We start from the raw sequence: 20,715 nt of genomic DNA on the forward strand, positions 1-20,715 counted from the left end.
TTTTTCTCCTTCCTCCTTTATCTGTGCGCGTGTGTGTGTGTGTGTGTGTGTGTGCGCGCGCATGTTTTGCTTCTGCCTTTGCTCTCTACTTGCCGTTTCGGGGCCGGGAGGAGGCCCCCTGACAGGCAAGGGGCCCCTCGCATGTTGCTCCGTAAGCACACCGCCACTGATACAGTCCATCTGGTGGAGGCTCAGGCAGCTGGAAGCACTTGTAAGCAAGTTCCACTTTTATCACAATGTACGCCGCACAATGGGAAGAATTCTGCCAGCCAATCAGAAAGAACGTGAACAAAAACACGACGGTTGTCAATATCGAGAGGAAAGCCCGTTTGTTAGTGGGTCATTTTACAAATAAGATAAGAAATAAATACACTGGGTCTAAATTTAAAAAAAAAATATTTTTTTAAACGAGTTAAAGTTCGTTAAACTACTACAAACGGACGTACCATTTGGACAATGCCCAAGGAGTTCTGGATTGTCCTGCAGGGGGAAGCATAACAAGATGGAAGCTTAGGGCTGCCTCGCTTTTCAATGAGACACACGAAGAAGAAAAGGAAAAGGAAGAAGGAGGCTCTGACGCGCTCAGCGATGGCCTCGATGGACTCGCTGCTGCTGTCCACGTCCGAGGCGGCGCCGTCCTACCTCAGTACGGCCGACTATTACCCCAGAAAATTGGGGCCCAAGCCCGATGTGGTTCCGACCGGCGTGACCGAGCGAAAGGTGGGCCCGCTGGACAAACCGGACATGGTTGCGGTGGACGTCATCAACGTCAGCGAACACGGTTTGTTATGCTAACAGGCTACATGCTAACGACGCCAAGTTTCCATTGAATGACACTATTGAAACATCCATATTTGGCTCAACTCTTTGAAAGTGAGGGACAATTTTTTTAAAATGAAAAAGTGATGACCGGAGCTGTCCGTTTGCATTGTTAGATACACAAGCGGATCAAATGAATCTTCTAAAAAGGTCTTTAAAATGGAACTTTACTATCTGGGTCAAGACACAATTGTCATGAGCGTGTATGTGCATACAGCATATTTTGTCGTAAACTCCATGCCCTTGAAATGAAATTTCACCCCACCAAAAAAAAACAAAAACTATTTCTCCTTTCCTTCTCTTGTTCATGTTGTGTCGTGTGTTCTCAGAAATGCCCCCAATGCACAAGAAGAAACATGACACGTATGTCCTGGTGAGTGTTTTTGTCCTATTACTTACAAGTTGCTGTAAGAATCACTTATCAAGAACCTCCCCCCTTCAATATATGGCCTATTTCTGGATCCAGAAGTTTGGACAGGGGAGTGAGGATTTGGCCCGACGCTGGCGATTTCCTCCTTCTGTATTTATAAAGTTACGTGCGCGGATGGTATTCCGCTTTAATTTTCTTGTTCATTTGGCATCTTTCAAATAACACTTGGGAGTTGACCTTCGACATCATCTTTCAAGTCCAACCAGTCCAAAACATTTTGCTCCTCCGTTTTGCAATGCACACTTCGCAAACAACACTCTAGGTGGCAGTGTAGGACAAGTCATGCTTCCAGCTTGCCTTACCCCGCCCCCTTCCTCCCCGTATGATAGGAATGTATGGAATGCAACACGAATGTCATGTCATGCATGTAATCATGCCGTGTCTACCTCCTGCAGGGCACGATCCATCCCTTCAGGAAGACCCACAGGTCTTTACCTGGAAAACTCATGCAAGAATTGCGATTGGTCACGTCTGACAGACGGGTAAGTGTGTGTTCGTGTGTGTTTGTAAATGAGATGATAATAAATAGTCAATCATGGTGTCTTTATCTTGTGATTGTGGTTAAACATGTTGGGTAATCTGTAATCCTGTTTGGCAGCAAAATCACGACTCATGTGATTGACGGCTCATTTCCATGCGTGTTAGCGTGCGTGTTTGTGCTCTCACGCACGTTTGACATTTTTGCCCGCTTGATGGTAATTGTTTACGACGTCTCTCGAGTTTGCGTTTCATATTCGCGGTCAAGCTGCTTGATGTTAAAATAAATAATGTTGAAAGGTGTCAAGAGTGGACGCGTTCAGGCTTTAAGTTCACGTTCCTCTCTTGATGGAAATGTTTAAAATTGGCTGCAGTACATTTGTACACTTGTTGAATGGTGAATTCTTGCAATCAGCAGTAGAACATGGGATGTTTTTTACTGATGTTCAATACCATTTTAATGAATATTATTTCTTGGGGAGAGTATTCACCAATGCCAAGCAGCGTTCTTACAAATACTTTTGATACAGACACAGGCCCTGACGCATGATCCTTTTATATGTTAGTTGCTCCATGTACGGCACTTTGTATGCAGCGATGGCTGTTTGAAAGTGCTCGACAAATACAGTTGAGTTGAGTTTGCAGTCGTGTCAAACTGCCATTGTATCGTGTCAAATACTAGCCAGCGTAACATCCTTGATGTCCAATTGTTATGGCTGAACTCTGGTGGACGGTATCGGCCACCTTCGTGAAGTCACCGATACCCCGTGACCCGCTAGCGAGCGATGCTTGGTTTCCGTACTCTCCCCATCGCTTGTTGGTTTCATGAAACCCCTGCTCAGTAGACAAAACAAACTTTTGCTCAAAAGCATTCATTCATTCATTCATCTTCCGAGCCGCTTGATCCTCACTAGGGTCGCGGGGGGTGCCGGAGCCTATCCCAGCCGTCTTCGGGCAGTAGGCGGGGGACACCCTGAATCGGTTGCCAGCCAATCGCAGGGCACACAGAAACGAACAACCATTCGCAACCACACTCACACCTAGGGACAATTGAGAGCGTCCAATCAGCCTGCCACGCATGTTTTTTTTGGAATGTGGGAGGAAACCGGAGCACCCGGAGAAAACCCACGCAGGCCCGGGGAGAACATGCAAACTCCACACAGGGAGGCCGGAGCTGGAATCGAACCCGGTACCTCTGCACTGTGAAGCCGACGTGCTAACCACTGGACTACCGGGCCTTGCTCAAAAGCAAACAAGATTAAAAAAGATACTTTTGATGGTAGAAGAGTCGTTTATTCACTTCTAGGGTGGGGGCGGCGTAAGGGGGGGTGCAATTTTTATTAACACAAAATCCTGTCAGTCAGCACTTTTCCCTGGGGCAGTACATGTGGCTGACCAGAAGGCGGCGGTACAGTGTTGCCTTACCCGGCGCTTCCTGCGAGCAGACGCGACATGAAGAAGGGGGGGGAAGGGGGGCAGGGGAGCCTTTGGTCTGAGCTCGCCAGTGTTTGCCCACTTATACGCGCGCACACGCGCGTGTGTGCGGGTGCGCGTGTCCAGCTAGTGCTGTCAACAGACGCCTCAGCGCTGTCATAACACAGCACAGAGCGTAATTGTGGATTTCACAGCGCACTATAAAGCACACTCCATCTGACAGGCGCGCACACACACACACACACACACACACACACACACACACACACACACACACACACACACACACGGAGTTGTTTCTGGTACGTCTGACACAGAAAAGCACTCAGCGTTTGTGCCGCGTCCTGTGTGTGTGTGTTTGTGGCTCCTTCTCGTCTTGGCATTTTGAAGCGATTGCTTGTTGCAGATTTTTGTAGTCGACACCGTGCCGTACGTTATTTGAAGAGATGCTACGAAATTTACAGTAGGGCCCAAGCAAAATGTTTTTTTTTTTTCTTCCTTCTTTCCCTTTAGGCTGATTCTGATATTTTTATACGAGAAAAAAAAAAATCCGCAGATGACTCGACTTACTAATAAAAGAACGTCCGCAGCATGTAAGAAAGATGAGCGATATTTGTGACAAAATAGATTTTGGCGGGCGGCCCGGTAGTCCAGTGGTTAGCACGTCGGCTTCACAGTGCAGAGGTACCGGGTTCGATTCCCGCTCCGGCCTCCCTGTGTGGAGTTTGCATGTTCTCCCCGGGCCTGCGTGGGTTTTCTCCGGGTGCTCCGGTTTCCTCCCACATTCCAAAAACATGCGTGGCAGGCTGATTGAACACTCTAAATTGTCCCTAGGTTTGAATGTGAGCGCGAATGGTTGTTCGTCTCTGTGTGCCCTGTGATTGGCTGGCAACCGATTCGGGGTGTCCCCCGCCTACTGCCCAAAGACGGCTGGAGCACCCCCCGCGACCCTAGTGAGGATCAAGCGGCTCGTAAGATGAATGAATGAATGAGTAGATTTTGGCACGATGCCCTTCAATGTTAATCGCTAACGCTAGCTCGTTAGCACGGAAGCCGTTAGCACGGAATCCAATCCAATTCGTCTTTATTGACTTCCACATCATCTTCTATATATATATATTGCGCGTCGTCCCGCACGCGGTCTGTCCTTCCGTCTGTCCCTTTTCAAAACGTACCTACTACACCGCGCCGCTGCGCGCCGCCACTGCGCCGCTCAGGCAGTGGCTCACTACGATCGCGCGGGCATCTTAGCGAAAAAATGTTGTCTACCCACAAGCATTGCAATGAAATTGTTAGCTATTTAGTAGAGCTAAACATCTCTTTATTTTCGCAATAAGCAATGAAGATGAACAAAAAGTTGAACCAAGCAACAACACTTTTGTGGGCCGAAGGCCCACCTTACCAGCCTTCTGCAGGAACTAGCTGATGAGCCTGCGAAACGTTTGTTTTTTTGTGTGTCGTAGTCCTGGAGGATTCTGCTGTTTGGTTTCCTCAACCTGATGTGCACCGCCTGTCTGCTGGTGTGGTGCAGCTCCACCAACAGCATGGGTATGAAACGCACCCGCACAGATGATCACACACTCGCGACCTGTGATCTCATTTCCTGTTTGCCCACACATGACCGTGGCTGCCAATGTGTCAAAGTGCTGCTCGAGCAGAGTTGTTGTTGTTGTTGCACGGTTGCTGAAACTCAAGCTGATGATGACCATACAAAACTGTGTGTGTGTGTGTGTTTGTATGACTATTCTTGTGAGGACCACTGTGATTATAAGACCAACGTAGTGAGGACATTTTTGAGAAGGGAAGACATTTAGGCCAGTCCTCACAAGTTTTTCATTCTAAAGTGTGCGTGTGTGTGTGTGTGTGTGTGTGTGTGTGTGTGCGCGTATGCATGTGTGTCTGAATGTGTGTGTGTGTGCTCGCGCGCTAGCTCGTGATCCCGTATCAAATTGTGCAGTCACCAGCAATATCATCTTTCAGTCTTTTCCAAGACAGCAGCTTTTTGACTGCACCCCCCCCCCCCTCACACACACACGCACACACACACACACGCGGTCGCAAGCAGACAAAAGAAGAGGAAAAAAAACATGACGAATATTTGCTCTGGTGAGGTAAAAAGAAAAGTCATGGCGACGGAGATGACAGATGGAGAACAATCAGGACGAGAGAAGAAAAGCTGGAGGAAGCAGGAAGGGAAAGGATAAATGGATGAGGGGAAATATGAGCAGCAGGGATGAATATTTAATGACGTGCACGTGCACACGAGCCGCCATCTCACTCACGCGCGCACGTGCCAGTGAACTTTTTGGCTTTGGGTTGCCAGCCCCGCGTCAAGTTGAATAAAAGACGAAAGGGGCGACGGGACGACATGTGCGGAAATACTGGCGCTGAAATTCTCTTTTCACAAGAAAGAAGTCACGTGACTTTCGCCACTTGAAAATGGAATCCCGGCATCTCCAAAAATGACCTTGCTAGTCATTTATTCTGATTTGTAATACGCGGCGGGGTTGTGAGCGCCAAAGTGTTGCTTGTCGTTCGTCGTTGGGTCGGGGGGTCACTGGCATCATATGGCGCTCGGATTGCAATTTCCTTCAAAACGACGACAACAAATATCTGGGCCAAGGCTTACAAAACAAAAGACAACAAAAAAAACTGAATGGAGTCACTCATATCTCAAGCCGTCACAGTAATCCAGGAAGTAACGTTGATCCAGTAGCTGTAAGCCTCGTTGTTGATCATTTTGTGACACGCACGCACACACACACACACACACACACACACACACACACACACACACACACACACTTTGAAATGGGAGACGGAGATGCTGAGCCCGGCCAATAAGTGCTTAGTTGTCACTGGTTCCGGTAAACAGTAAACTGAGAAAACCTGCCCGCTGGGACGAGTACACTTCGCCACCGTGTCGCTAATCAGCAGCATTTTCATTCCTGCTTGACCGCCAGAGCACAAACATTCAATCTACACACACACACACACGCACGCACGCACTCGTAGACGCGGTGGCTGGTGCGGTGGCGTTCCGAGCAGATGAGAAACAATACGTCGGCGGCGTCGATAAGAAAGCGGCCATTTAACGTCTCGAATCTCCACCGGTGGGATTTGCGCGGCAGCCGGCGGCGACACCTTAAACCCGGGCCGATACCAAATCAATGACACCCGATCCTCACCGACAAAAGTGCAAACAATCGTTTGTTGGCTGGCGGCGGCGGAGGTTGTTGCAACATCCGTGTAGTCGTCTTCATGCGATGGAGACGCTCAAAATCCCCCCCCCTTCTGCTCACTGAACTGCCATTCAAGCGGACTGCATTTCCGTTGTCGTTTATCGGGTCTCGGTTCATGATTACAACAAAAAGCAAACATTCTTCTAACACTTTCAACCCGATAATTGTTTTCCCCTTCAATTGATGATCGGGTGATCGGGTGTGGGAGGGCTCATCGAAGCACCACCCACCCCACTTTTGACTCAGTGCGTCTGCAGTGCGCCCGATGAGGGCGAGTCGCGTTGTCAGAAGAAAGTCAATCCACATCAAAACCCGCTTTCGTGCTCATCCCTGAACCTTCACTCGATAAAATATCAAACTTCATCTCTGCGCCAGTGGACCAGCCAGCTTTACTCTTGGCGCGCACGTGTGTGTGCGTGTGTGTGTGCGCGCACTTGAAGAAAAGGGACCGACTGTAGACACTTGATGCTGAGCGAGAGCTCACTGTCACGGGTGTGTTTGGAGGACAGATGAAGGTGAGAGACAACACCAAGAGATGCCACACCCACACACACACCGACACACACACACACGCACACGAGTGTGGGTGTAAGTGACACAAAGAGCCAACTGCATCTGTTTGTCAGCATGGACAAGATGGACACAAATGCACCTAAACTGTCTACTTACTAGTGTGTGTGTGTGTGTGTTTGTATGACTATTCTTGTGAGGACCACTGTGATTATAAGACCAACGTAGTGAGGACATTTTTGAGAAGTGAAGACATTTAGGCCAGTCCTCACAAGTTTTTCATTCTAAAGTGTGTGTGTGTGTGTGAGAGAGCGAGCGAGAGATCCTCTGGGTGTCACTGCAGGTCTATCTGTCCGCTGACCCGTCTGTCTGTCTGGCCGGCCTCCCATCACAGTGCCGTCTGCCTCCATCTGTCTCCCTCTCCCGCTCCGTGGCCGCGTCCATCTCGGTCGTTCCGTCCGTCCGTCCGTCCGTCCATCTGCCAGTGATTGATTGAGCGGTCTCAGTGGGTCTCGCTCTGTCAGGATTACGCGCCGTCAGGTTGGCCAACACGGACGCCGGCGCTGGGGAAACAAAATGTTCCTCTCGGCACAAAGCCGCTCTAATCTGCTCTCCTCGTTCCCCCCCCCCCCCCGACGCTGCGTCCGATTACAGCGAGCCGCCGCCCGGGAGGGCAGTCGGACAGACAGACAGACAGACAGACAGACGGGCGGGCAGACAGGCAGGCAGGCGAGTAAAAAGACAGGAAAAGTAACAAGACGGGTGAGTATGAGCGGCCATATGACATTGGAGGAACTCAAGCCCTCTGATTGGTTGCTTGTTTTCGACTGCTGATGATGTCATCGAGCGGGGTTTGAATCGGAATCCTCTTCATCGGCCCAGTATGAAGAACGCACGAGGAGTTTGTCTTGCGAGAACGAGCAACTACGCTCAACAAAGACGCGACAAATACGTTTCGAACGACTTTGCGTCATGACGACATCGGAACGACAACGACAAAAACAAAACAAAGACTCACTCGGGCGCCATCTTGATCCACTGAGTCGCTCGCAGTCAGTTGGGAAAGGTGCCAACACAAAAGGCCACACTTGCGACTCCAAATACTCGAATCCTCTTTTCTCTGTCTCCAGTCACTCGTTTTTCAAGACGCCACTAGATTTTTTTTTGGAGGGGGGGCTAGGGGGGGGGGTCGGGTTGAATACCAGAAGCTCATTTGAATAACATGACACCCGTTTTGTGTTTCAGCTCTGACAGCCTACACCTACCTGACCATCTTCGAGCTCTTCAGGTGAGCCAGATCGTTACGTCATCATCGTTACGTCATCATCGGCGATGGCGGCGGCGCCGATCTTCCAATCAACTGCTTCCAGGTCGATCTTGCTCTTCATTCGGTTTCCAATTTCATTCTTTGTCTTGCAGCTTGGTCACGTGTCTGATCAGCTCCTGGGTGAGCATGAAGAAGCCCAGCCAGGTCTTCTCCTTCGGGTGAGTCCAGCAAACGCACGCCATCATCACAAGCCCCGCCCCCAAATGCAGTTGCCCTGCAATTCACAATTATTTCAATCATTGATGGTTCTATCAGTTAATTTTTTTTTCCGGTTTATCGATTACCCTGAAATATTGATTCATTGGTGTGGTCGGTCGGAAAATCCGGAAAGATGTTCCTCGCCATGTTGTTTTGCCAAAGTAAGCCGAGAGGGGTGAACTGGTCTGAACCGGAGGTGTGGAAGAGGGGCTGTATCGAGTGGGAAATCTTTTCAGCTCCACTGGGCCCCTCTCGACGTAACGTCGACCGGACGACGAGCACGTTGTCGCTTTTGCTCTCGCTGTGCAGATTTGACGTTTGTGTTCTCCGCCCATGAGTATCTTTGTGTACGCGGATGTTTTTAAACCATCAGTCAGTGGGCGGGGCTTGTCACTGCTTTTGACCATGTTTTGACCCGCTTGTGTTCAGGTTTGACCGTCTGGAGGTTTTGGCCGTTTTTGCGTCCACTGTGCTAGTCCAGCTGGGAGCCTTGTTCATCCTCAAGGAGAGGTGTGTCTGCAGCGTGCGCGCACACACACACACACACACACACACACACACACGCAGCCCGAGTGTAAGTATCATGAGGCGTTTGTGATGACCCGAAGTCGCTCGCACGTCTTTGTTCATCTCGCCCGTCACTCTGTCTTTCTTCATTAAAATTTCAATTATTTTGTATTTCCACAACAACACCAAACATTTGTCCAACTGTCTTCTTGCATCATTGCCCTCACACGGGGTGAACACCCCCCCCCCACCCCTAGCCCCACCCCCACCCCCGCCTCCTTCCCCACCACTTCGGCACCCAGACAGAACAATTGGACCCCATCCTCACTGGGTCCAACGGCAACCTTGACACGGTTGAGTTGAGCGTTTCACCTCGCTGGCATCACGACGAACGTTGCGAGGCAGCGATGGAGTAGCGGCGTCGACGTGTTCTTCGGGTTTGACCCCCAAAGTGGTCCAAGCGCCGTTGGTCCAACTTGAGGAGTCTTTTCTTTCAGACGCCAAGACTCCCATCGAGTGGCCCACTCGCAAAGCAACAGCCCGGCCCTAAATAGTTAAACTGACCTTGGCGTGACCCCCCCCCCCCCACCCCTCACCCCCCTTCAGGCTTAGCCGTAGACACAGTGTACTGTTCCCCACTGTGCCTCTTTAAAGTTGTCATCTTTGACCGGCTGGGTGGGCTGGCGGGGGCAGGAGCTCGTTAAAAGTTTGCTTAACTGAGTGGAGAAACACAAGAGAAGCGAGCGCGGGCTCGGGTCCGCACCTCCCAATCAAGGGAGCCCAAGATGTCCAACCGCTTTGTTTTGGTCTCTCGTGCCCACCTGTGACACGCTGCCCCCTGCTGGTGCGGAGTCTGGCATCTGAGGCCTCGGCAGATGGTTTGTCCTCTTCTCGCCGGCCAACAATGGACCGGTCCATGTTTGGGGTACACGGGGGAGGGCCTGAGGTCGCACTGCGAGGCAGGTGTGTTAACCGCTTGTCCACCGTGATGCCGCTCTTCACTTTTTCACATTTCTGTCAGTCGAATGGAACGTGACGGGTTGCCGCCGGCGATGATTCGATCGCTCGCGTCTGTTGAATTCGGCTTTGTCGTGACGACAGCGGCGCCGTACGGCGGCGTCCAGGCTTTTTGGTCCCGAACCGAGCCAAAACCTTTGCGGTTCTTGAAAGATCCCTCAAAAAGCTTTGAATACTGATTAAAAAGTAAAGACCCACATCGAGTCCTTTCATTCATTCATTCATCTTCCGAGCCGCTTGATCCTCACTAGGGTCGCGGGGGGTGCTGGAGCCCATCCCAGCCGTCTCCGGGCAGTAGGCGGGGGACACCCCGAATCGGTTGCCAGCCAATCACAGGGCACAGAGACGAACAACCATTCGCGCTCACATTCACACCTAGGGACAATTTAGAGTGTTCAATCAGCCTGCCATGCATATTTTTGGAATGTGGGAGGAAATCGGAGCACCCGGAGAAAACCCACGCAGGCCCGGGGAGAACATGCAAACTCCACACAGGGAGGCCGCAGCTGGAATCGAACCCGGTACCTCTGCACTGTGAAGCCCAGGTGCTAACCACTGGACTACCGGGCCGCCTCCACATCGAGTCCTTCTACATTGAATTCTTTTAATTGTCTCTTCAGACACTCATACTCGGGAGTTTTTCTCCTCGCAAAAGTTACTCGAAATCAAATTTTGCAGACTCGGGAGCTCCCAACTCCACCTGACACCAGAACACTTTGCGCCTCGACCGCATTGGACAGCTGATAGGAGACGAGACAGACGGCCTTTGTGTCGGCCCCGACACGCAAAGCGCCTGCGCACGCACACGTGCGGGCGGGCAGGCGTCTTTGGGGTGTCGATGCGCATTTGCGCTGGCGTGCTTCCCGTTTGTTCGCACCTTGTCCGCTTTTATTTACGTCACATCCCGATCACTCCCGATGGTCTGGCACCCGCGCGCACACTTTAGTTGGGCGGCACGGCGCCTGCGGCCTTCAAATAAAATCTCAAAAAGTCATCACATCGCGCTACGTGCGCTAATGACACTTTTCTCTTGTCTTTTGCCAGCTTCGAGCGCTTCATGGAGCAGCCGGAGGTCCACACGTGAGTATTTCCTTGCGTTGTCTCGCACGCACGCACGCGCTAACCGACGCGAGCCCTCGCCGGGGATGCCCCCCCCGGTCGTCCCATTGGATACGTGTATTGTGTCTGTTGGCTTGCTGGTGTAAAAAAGTGAGTTCAAGGGTTGTTGGGCGGGATTAGTGTCTTCTGACAGTTGTGCGCGCGAGCGTCCACACGCACGCTGATAAAAGTGCCCACTTGGCCCCACTAATCACAGCGGACAATCCAGTTAGGAGCCTAAAACTTCAGCTCCAAACAATCACACACACACACACACACACACACGCGCAACCGAGTCAGAAGAGATTAGAGGCAAGCAACCAAGAGAGAATGTTTGGGTCTCCACTTTGACACCTGTCCGTCTCTCACACCGTCCAATCATGTCGGCTTGGGGAGGGCGCTTGGAGGGGGGGGGGCGCGCCTCGATGGGGACAAGGGGAGGGTGGCTCTTGTAATCTGGTCACAGGAGACAGGTTTAAGGCTCACCGAGTTTAAGCGTCTCAAAGCCGTCGCTAATCTTTTCTCTCGCGCGCAGAGAGGCAACGACAACCGCGGAGAGGAGACGAGCGGCTACAAAAGTTCGATTCCGTTCGGGCCCCCGCCCGCGCGTCCTCGTCATGGCGCGGCGCTGTCGCCGCTCGCCTTTCGGACGCGCGGGTACCGCCGCTCACGGGGGCCTACGTCGTGTTTGCGTTTCCAAATATCGAACCCGGCCATGAAGAGACGGTGATCGTTGTTTGGGCCGGATGAGGCTGTAAACTGGAAGTACACCCCCCCCCCACCCCCCACCCCCGTCTGCGCCGTAAACCCCACAGCCCGAAAGCCCCTCCAATCATTGTGATTTGGGAGCAGGGGATGAGCTCGGTTCAAATTCCGTATTCCAAATGCAGCAACCAAAGTGACAAAAAGGACATGGGGGTGGGGGGGTGGGGGGGTGGGGAGAGAAAAAGTAAAATTCTCTCCTCTGTAAATCACAACTTCCGAATGAACATCCCAAATTGTCAGCATCGTGAGCTGAGGTCACCTGGCGAGCCCCACGTGGGTGGCCTGAACTTTTTGACCAACTTTGGATGTGCTCACATTTGGTTTATTTGTGTGTGTGTGTGTGTGTGTGTGTGTGTGTGTGTGTAGCGGCCGCCTGCTGGTGGGGACCTTTGTGGCTCTCCTCTTCAACCTGCTGACTCTCATGTCGGTACGCAACAAACCCTTCGCCTGCGTGTCCCAAGGTACGTCAACACTTGCGGCGCGCATGTTTTCCTGCTTAAACGAGAAGAATAATCCTCGGCGTCACGAGGGAAGGGGGGACAATTCGATTTTGCGCTGGATTATGTTTATTGTGATGATGATGATGATGAGGGTTGACATCATGTCGCCGAGGTTCAACGGTGACACCGTGGTCATAATAATGCCGTCAGGTCGACAAAAAGGCGGCCCGGTAGTCCAGTGGTTAGCACGTGGGCTTCACAGTGCAGAGGTACCGGGTTCGATTCCATCTCCGGCCTCCCTGTGTGGAGTTTGCATGTTCTCCCCGGGCCTGCGTGGCTTTTCTCCGGGTGCTCCGGTTTCCTCCCACATTCCAAAAACATGCATGGCAGGCTGATTGGACGCTCTAAATTGTCCCAAGGTGTGAGTGTGAGTGCGAATGGTTGTTCGTCTCTGTGTGCCCTGCGATTGGCTGGCAACCGATTCAGGGTGTCCCCCGCCTACTGCCCGGAGACAGCTGGGATGGGCTCCAGCACCCCCCGCGACCCTAGTGAGGATCAAGTGGCTCGGAAGATGAGAGATGAGAGGTCGACAAACGTTTCATCACGTGTTCTTTTGCGATGCTAATCTCTTCCCGCCGTTAGCTTCATATGCTAACACACACAAGAAATAAATAATAACGTCCAAATCCAAAAGTGCATTCACTCAGTAGGGGGAAAAAAAAAAAACCCGAAACCCAATCCCACAAACACTCACATCGGCCGCCTTCTCGCCAGCGCGCGGACGAGGGGCTTTGTCCCGGCATGACGGCTTTAGACCGAGCGCCTCGTCGTCGCAGCGGGGGAAACACCCGCCACGACGACCCAGTGGGACAAATTCCAGTCACCGGAGGGAGGCTTTTGCTTTTGTCGCGGGCACCAGATGAAGTCGTGTCCTTTTCGAATAGCGCAATTTGATTGACAGTTGGGAGGGGGCGTGGTTTCAGCACAAAAAACGGCTTCATTCATTTTTTTTTTTTTTAACAGCTGCCATTTTTTTAATGCTACGCTCGTTCACGCTCTGCTCCGCGCTTTGTTTGCGAGATGTTCACTTTCTTGACTTCCTCCTGCCTTCGTCTCTCTTTCTCCGTAGAGCCCCCTTACGAATGTGAACTCATGAATGAGGTCAGCGTGCGTGCGCGTACGTGTGTGTGTGTGTGCGTGTGTGTGTGTGTGTGTATCAGCTGTCTACTCTTGCGTTGTGAGCAGTCGCAACATCGCTTAACATCTGACATTTTGCGACGGGAGGGGGATGAAACCTCCCGCTCCCGCTTTCTCTCAGATGGAGCGAGACTAAAAGTGTGTTATGCAACCGTGTCCCAGACAGTGGGGATGTTTTGCGCTTTGGGGGGTGCCCGGGGGAGGAGGAGGGGGGGGGCGGGTGGTGTAGTAGTAGGTCGAGTGGGTGAGGGCGAGGGTGGGCGAGCGAGCCGAAGCGACGTGCCAACACACTTCATAAATAAATCACTCCGTTCACATGTTTGTTTGGATTTACTCATCCTGGCAAAACAAACACACAACCCCCCCCTCCCTCCCCCCTTTCCACCGCTTTACCCTTTCACCCTCACCAACCTTTACACACATTCCGTAATACGCACACACACACAGAGCGAGTGAGCAAGCAGGGCAGGGCCGTTAAGGGGCCGACGAGGGGCATCATCAAAGTTTAAAGGTGAGGCAAACATGGCGGGGATTGTTTACTTCTTGACTTCATCTGGCGGGGGGGGGGGGGGGGGGGCTCTGCTGCTGCCGTGCGTTTTAAATGTTGCCCATCATCAATGGAGTTGATGATGGGCAACATCATCATCATCATCTTCTTGCAAGATTCAAATTCCCAAAAGAGGCGACCTTGCAACCCGCAAAAAAAAAGTTGCACTGACGCCTCCCCCAAAAAACGCCAAACGAGCGGATGGAAAATGTTTTCAAAATGGCGGAATTCCTTGACAGCCGTCACCGGTTGAGGTCGAGTTGGGATGAACATTTTGGAGCGAGCGGAGCTGCAAATACGCTGACACGATTATGTGTGTGTGTCTGTCTGTGTGTGTGTGTCTGTGTGTGTGTGTGTGTGTGTGTGTGTGTGTGTGTTTTGCAGCGGCCAGCAGCAGTTGGCTTCAGGAGCACGTCGCAGATCTGAGCAGAAGGTAACGACGACGCTACTAACGTCCACGGCCCTCAAACGAAAACATTTAGGGGGCGTGTACGGAAAAATGCAAAGGTCAAAGGTCCGCCTTAAAATTCGGCCGCTTTTTGAAACGCGCTAAAGTCAATCAAGCCACCAAATGGATATTATTTTTATATAATATTATATTCATTCATTCATTCATTCATTCATCTTCCGAGCCGCTTGATCCTCACTCGGGTCGCGGGGGGTGCTGGAGCCCATCCCAGCTGACTTCGGGCAGTAGGCGGGGGGACACCCTGAATCGGTTGCTAGCCAATCGCAGGGCACACGGAAACGAACAACCATTCGCACTCACACTCACACCTCGGGACAATTTAGAGTGTTCAATCAGCCTGCCATGCATATTTTTGGAATGTGGGAGGAAACCGGAGCACCCGGAGAAAACCCACGCAGGCCCGGGGAGAACATGCAAACTCCACACAGGGAGGCCGGAGCTGGAATCGAACCCAGTACCTCTGCACTGTGAAGCCCACGTGCTAACCACTGGACTACCGGGCCGCCGGTTATAATATTATATATATTATTTATCTTCTGTGTGTTTATTAATCACACCCCCCCCCCCCCCCCCACAAGTCCATTTTCATGTAGCGGATGAATCCCTAATATGCGAACACTCCCCGCCGTCGACTTACTCGGTCGACTTACTCGGCTCGTCTCCGCTCCACATCATCACTCCGACGGTCGCGAGCGGACACCGAGCGCCGCGCGCGCCACGCCGAGCGGTCGCCGCGATTGGCCGAGTGAGGCCACGTGAACGGGGACGCGCCAGCCTACTTTCTGGCGCCGCACGTGCTATCGCTCATGCGCCGCAGGCCTTCCAAAGGTCTCGGCGAGATTATTTGAGCGCAGCGGCGGTGTGAGGCGAAGGTCACTGTTACGACGAGCGGCTCGCCAACAACGCGCGCGCGCGGGCGTGCGGGCGGGTAAGAATTGCAGCTCTAGCGTCTGCCCCCCCCCCCCTCCCCTCCCCAATCACCTCGCGGGTGTCTGGGCGCTTGCTGGGTTACATAAAAGCATGCCAGCGTGGCACATGCAAGCCCGAGATACCTTAGTTGTGCCTTTTGTTTCCAGCGTGCCCTGGAGCCTCGCTTTACGAATGACTGTCGGTGAAAAACTGGCTTGGCGAGCTGACCCCCCCCGGCCCCCTCCCCCCATAAGCGCAATCTGTCTTTATATCGCATCGAAAGCGAGACATGAACCTTCGCCCTAATCAATATATCGGTCAGGAGAGCTTTGCGTTGCATGTCAAGCTCCGAGCGAGCGCGTTTCCTGGTTGCCGTTGATTGACAACTTGAAGCGGCCAATGGCGATGTGGAAGCGAGCCGTCTCTCCTAACGGACGTTTGCACCGGCGTGTGTTTGTTTCAGTTTGTGCGGCGTGATTCCCGGTCTGAGCGGCGTGTTGCTGCCTCGCATGAACCCGTTTGTGCTCATCAACCTGGCGGGGGCGCTGTCCCTCTGCGTCACCTACATGCTCATCGAGATCAAGTAGGACTTGGCCTTACGCGTGCGTTTTCATGGCCGCTTGAGCTTTGCTGACGCCAAGTGTGTGTGTGTGTGTGTGTGTGTGCGTGTGTGTGTGTGTGTGTGTGTAGCGACTACAACAGCGTGGACACGGCGTCGGCGGTGGCCATCGCCCTCATGACCTTTGGCACCATGTACCCCATGAGCGTTTACAGTGGCAAAGTGCTGCTGCAGGTACGCAACCCCAACAATAACAGATTCAGTCCTGGCCATCTTTCCTCGCTCGTCACTTCCGGCGGCTAACAAAAAAAAAAAAAAGTCTTTGAGGTCCTGCTCGTATTTATTTGTACGTGTATGGCGTATGATTTATTTGAGTTTGTCTTTTCTCGTTGAATCCAATCGACCTTTGCCTCCCTGACTTTGCGTTGTGCTTGATGGATGGGACTTCCTGATGGCAGACCACTGCCCTCTCACGTCATTGGTCAGTTGGACAAGCTGCTCCGCGAGGTCAGCCACTCACACGCAGGCTCATGTTAAATCGATTGGGAGGCTTGATTGGGCTCACTGCTCATCTTTGCATCCGTTCAGGTGTCGACGCTTGACGGCGTGCTAGAAGTTCGCAACGAACATTTCTGGACGCTGGGATTCGGATCGCTGGTACGTTTTGCTTTTTTCGATTGAGTGTTGCAGCACGGCCTTTATGTTTTTGTTTTTTATGTCTTTTTTTTTTATCCCAAACTTTGTTTTTCTTTAAAAAAAAAATCGCTCCTCAAAAATTCTTGTTGCTACCTCTTGAATTTCTCCTGTGAAATTATCCAAGGGTGGAAAGTTGTCGCGTTCGTCCTACTTGCTCTTTACCATGGCGACTTAAATTAAAAAAAAAAAATTTTGCCTACCCCACACGTGTACATTTGGAACATTTCTGCAAGGTCCATAGCTCCAACATCCTGCAGGTGGCGCACTGTCCTCCGCGCTCGCGCACTTTTGAGAGAGAGAGAGAGAGAGAGAGAGAGAGAGAGAGAGAGAGAGAGAGAGAGAGAGAGAGAGAGAGAGAGAGAGAGAGAGAGAGAGAGAGAGAGAGAGAGAGAGAGAGAGAGAGAGAGAGAGAGAGAGAGAGAGAGAGAGAGAGAGAGAGAGAGAGAGAGAGAGAGAGAGAGAGAGAGAGAGAGAGAGAGAGAGAGAGAGAGAGAGAGAGAGAGAGAGAGGAGAGAGAGAGAGAGAGAGAGAGAGAGGAGGAGAGAGAGAGAGAGAGAGAGAGAGAGAGAGAGAGAGAGAGAGAGAGAGAGAGCGATGCAAGCCTTTGTGTTGCTCAGTGTGTGTCGTTGTTTTTGACTTCTGTGTGTGTACACAAACAGCATCTGTCTGGACTCATTTGACCCCTGAGTGCTTGCCTGACGCCCCCCACCCCCCCCCCAGCCTTCGTGTGCGTAAAGGCTCAATTCTTTTAGTTGAGTCAATTAGAAACAGACATTTGTCTTTTTCTTTCAAGAATCGACAACATGTAATCTGCGATACGTAACACGCGATGACGTGACCTTATGGAAAGCGTGGCAACATGTAACGCGTGATGTGTAAAGTCCTGTGACGTCACGTTGACAACACGAAACCTGCGTCCTCGCACGTCATGAAGTGGAACGCAAAGTAAAACGTGATGCCGTATGGCGTGTAACGTGTGAAGGTTACACACGAGGGCGTGTCATAACATGGTCAACGTGTAACCTGGAGCGCACGATGACACGGAACGGTTGCGACATGTCACAAGCGGTACTCGATGCGCGTGAGTGTGTTGGTTAGCATGAGGCGCGTTGTGTCGCGTGGCTAACTACCGTCGCGCGGCCCCTCTGTTTTCAGGCGGGTTCGGCCCACGTGCGCATCCGGCGGGACGCCAACGAGCAGCTGGTCCTGGCGCACGTCACCAATCGTCTGCTGCCCTGGTGTCCACGCTGACCGTGCAGATCTTCAAAGACGATTGGACGCGGCCCCTTCTCACGGGGGCGCTCTCGCCCTCGACCGGCCCGCCTCCGAGGCCCGCCGTCGAAGGTTCCTCTTTGCCGCCCGCGCTGCTGGACTTGGACCCGCTGACATCGACGCCCTCCAAGCCCAGCAGCCCGCCGCCCGAGTTCGCCTTCGACACGCCCGGGCGGAACGCTCAACCCGTTGTTGCTCACGGCGACCGCCTCACCCGGCACCAGCACATCCACGGGCCCTACCGGGGTCTGGTCTACGCCGGGGCGCCGGGCTTAACCGCCCCGCCGCCGCCGCCCCCGCGAGCTTCCGTGTACCAGGACTGGGCGGCGGATCCGGGCTCGGAGGGGCCGACTACAGAGCCTTGGGGAGCTCCGCCCATCACTACAGACATTACAGCCCCAAATAATTAGGCCGACAGCGCATATCAAGTACGTGCCCTGATGGACCAATCGGAACTCTTGAGGAATTCTCCCATTCCGCAGAAGTTTTTTTTGAAAACATTTTTTTATTTTTCAATGTTGATTTTCAAGATGACATTATTGTTGTCAACTGCCATTGATTTTGTAAGTACGAAACATTCCTCGCAAGAGGTAATAAACCTTATTTAAGGTTTCATCCAAATCAAAGTGTGCTTTCGTAATGGCATCACCCGGTTCCATTGTCATGTGGTTTTGTTTTTGTCATGTTCCCCCCTCCCATGTGCTTCATGTGGAAATACAAGTGTCGGGTTACCTGGTCACCTCCAGATGGTTTTGTTCACAGGTGTTGGGGTACCGCAGAGCTCACCGGAACGGAAAACTGCCAAAAACTTGTTTTGCTGCTGAATATACGGAAAATACATTTATACAGTAGACATATATTGTGTTTTATGGTATTACTTTATGTTAACTGTTGTGAAAGCGCTATATAAATCAGCATGTATTGTATTGTATTGTATTACTTAACAATTTTTCAAGACCACAACTAACATCTATAATATCAAATGATTACACGACTGTTTTTTTTTCTCAACTAACCAAGGAATGGAATAAGAAGATTTTTTTTTCCATCTATTGGCACTTGGAAGAACATCGGTGGCATCCACTTGTGCTATCGTCATGTTATGTTCTCATGCTTCCGTTTGCTCACCGAATGAGCACATTTTCCCTATGTTGTCGTTTCACTCTGCCAGGAGGGGGCGCCAGGACACACTTGAGTTGTCCCACAACTCCAAAAGCTTTTGATTTATAGCAGCCCATCTCGTTTTGAAAGGGTGAGCTACAACAGATACACAGCATTTAATTGAGCTCAAATTCACTTTGCTTCGTTGAGATCATGATGGACTTCCATCAAATTTTCACGATTATGAAGGCATCGCTCTCACGCGTGTCTGCGTCTATGCATAGTGGTCACACGTGGTGGCTACATCTGCCTCACAGTTCAGAGCTTGTGGGTTCCAATCCAGGCCTTCCCGTGTGGAGTTTGTATGTTCTCCCCCTGCCTGCGTAGATTTCCCCTGGGACCTCCGGTTTTTTATGTCACATTCCAATGTTACCGAGGTGTGAACGTGAGTTCGTCTGTGTGTACCCTGCGATTAGCTATAGAGGGCGCCGTCCTTTTAGCGATTACCCACAATGTGCCGCGAGGGTGGTTTGCGCAGCCACGCTGAAGGGGGCGTGCGAGAGCCGGCGGGTTGACGTCGGTGCCGTTCTTCTTCTACGATGTCGAAGGCACCTTGCTAGCTAGTCTTTCGTTGAACTTGGGCGGTATGAAGGCTAACCCGAAAGGCCTCGAAAACGGTAGGGGAAGAATGCAAAACTTCCCGACTGCTTCTCGTCTTTTCGGCCCGAGAAGAGTTTGATCTGACTCAAGTGGACGTGAGAACAAAAAAAAAAGTGTGTCGAAGCCCTAATTGATTGGGGACGAACGAGGACTACCTTTCCTTCCCGGCATTGATCTCCCTTTTCGACTGAGACACTTAAAGCTGAAAGAAAAAAAACGGAAAGGAACAAACTTCAGCTACAAAAAGTCAAGGTAAGATTTTTTTTGTTAATTGTACCTCAAATGAGTCTTGAGTGCAGACGAATTATTCCGAGTTAAAATTCGACTGCACAGGAAAGTTTGTTGTGACTCTTGTGTGCGCATTTAAAATCTTTGAGCATGATAATAAAATAGTTTTAAATATGAACGTAAGATTTTGTCACAGTAGATTGCCCTTATTAAGGATCGCCCTCCCGCAAATTGCCCCAAAAATGCATTTAATTGACTCCCATTATAACTGCATTGAAAGTATATTTTTTTCAACCCAAAGAGTGACTAAAATAAATTTGTGGATCCGATAAGAGTTTTGCACAAAAACGGAGATCGCAAATTGATGAATCTGCAGGGGCCAAACCACAAGTAGGACACATTCAATTAATGAGTAACCTTTTTAAACGACTAAATCGCGTTCTAGAATATTGTCAATATGCGTTGGAAATAACGTTCTTTTCTGGCAATTGTAAAATTAATGCTGACAGATAAAATAAAAAAACATTTCTAACGTATGGCTGATCTGTTGCGCTGTGGATGTGACTAATTACTGGATGTCTCATCAACCTCACGGCACGGCACTGCTACACTGCGTGTGCGCGTGTGCGCGTGTGCGCGCGCCCCAACAATGACATTCTCATGATACACAACTCAGACCAACAAGGACGCGTTCAAACGTCATCATTGAAGTGGTTTGTGTTTCCTGCAGTGCTTCCCCTGCAGGTGTAAAGCGGAAATGACATCATACTACCAGTCAGTGTGCGTGTGTGTGTTTACGTTAACATTAGCACT

General features: G+C 51.3%; 1 protein-coding gene across 1 annotated transcript; it reads left to right on the plus strand.

The window, feature by feature from the left end:
* Window positions 1–531: 531 nt before the first annotated feature.
* LOC127610534 (zinc transporter 6-A-like) lies at window positions 532–18,528 on the plus strand. Its single transcript, XM_052080779.1, is given in 17 exon segments — window positions 532–781; window positions 1,149–1,192; window positions 1,645–1,731; window positions 4,624–4,708; window positions 8,158–8,200; window positions 8,332–8,397; window positions 8,867–8,947; window positions 11,006–11,041; window positions 12,191–12,285; window positions 14,393–14,441; window positions 15,850–15,969; window positions 16,077–16,180; window positions 16,406–16,452; window positions 16,534–16,602; window positions 17,797–17,875; window positions 17,878–18,197; window positions 18,200–18,528. Coding segments are annotated over 17 exon segments (1,695 nt in total). The 3' UTR covers window positions 18,320–18,528.
* The last annotated feature ends 2,187 nt before the right edge of the window (window positions 18,529–20,715 follow it).

This window comes from Hippocampus zosterae, chromosome 11, assembly GCF_025434085.1.
Source record: "Hippocampus zosterae strain Florida chromosome 11, ASM2543408v3, whole genome shotgun sequence".
Classification (NCBI taxonomy): domain Eukaryota; kingdom Metazoa; phylum Chordata; class Actinopteri; order Syngnathiformes; family Syngnathidae; genus Hippocampus; species Hippocampus zosterae.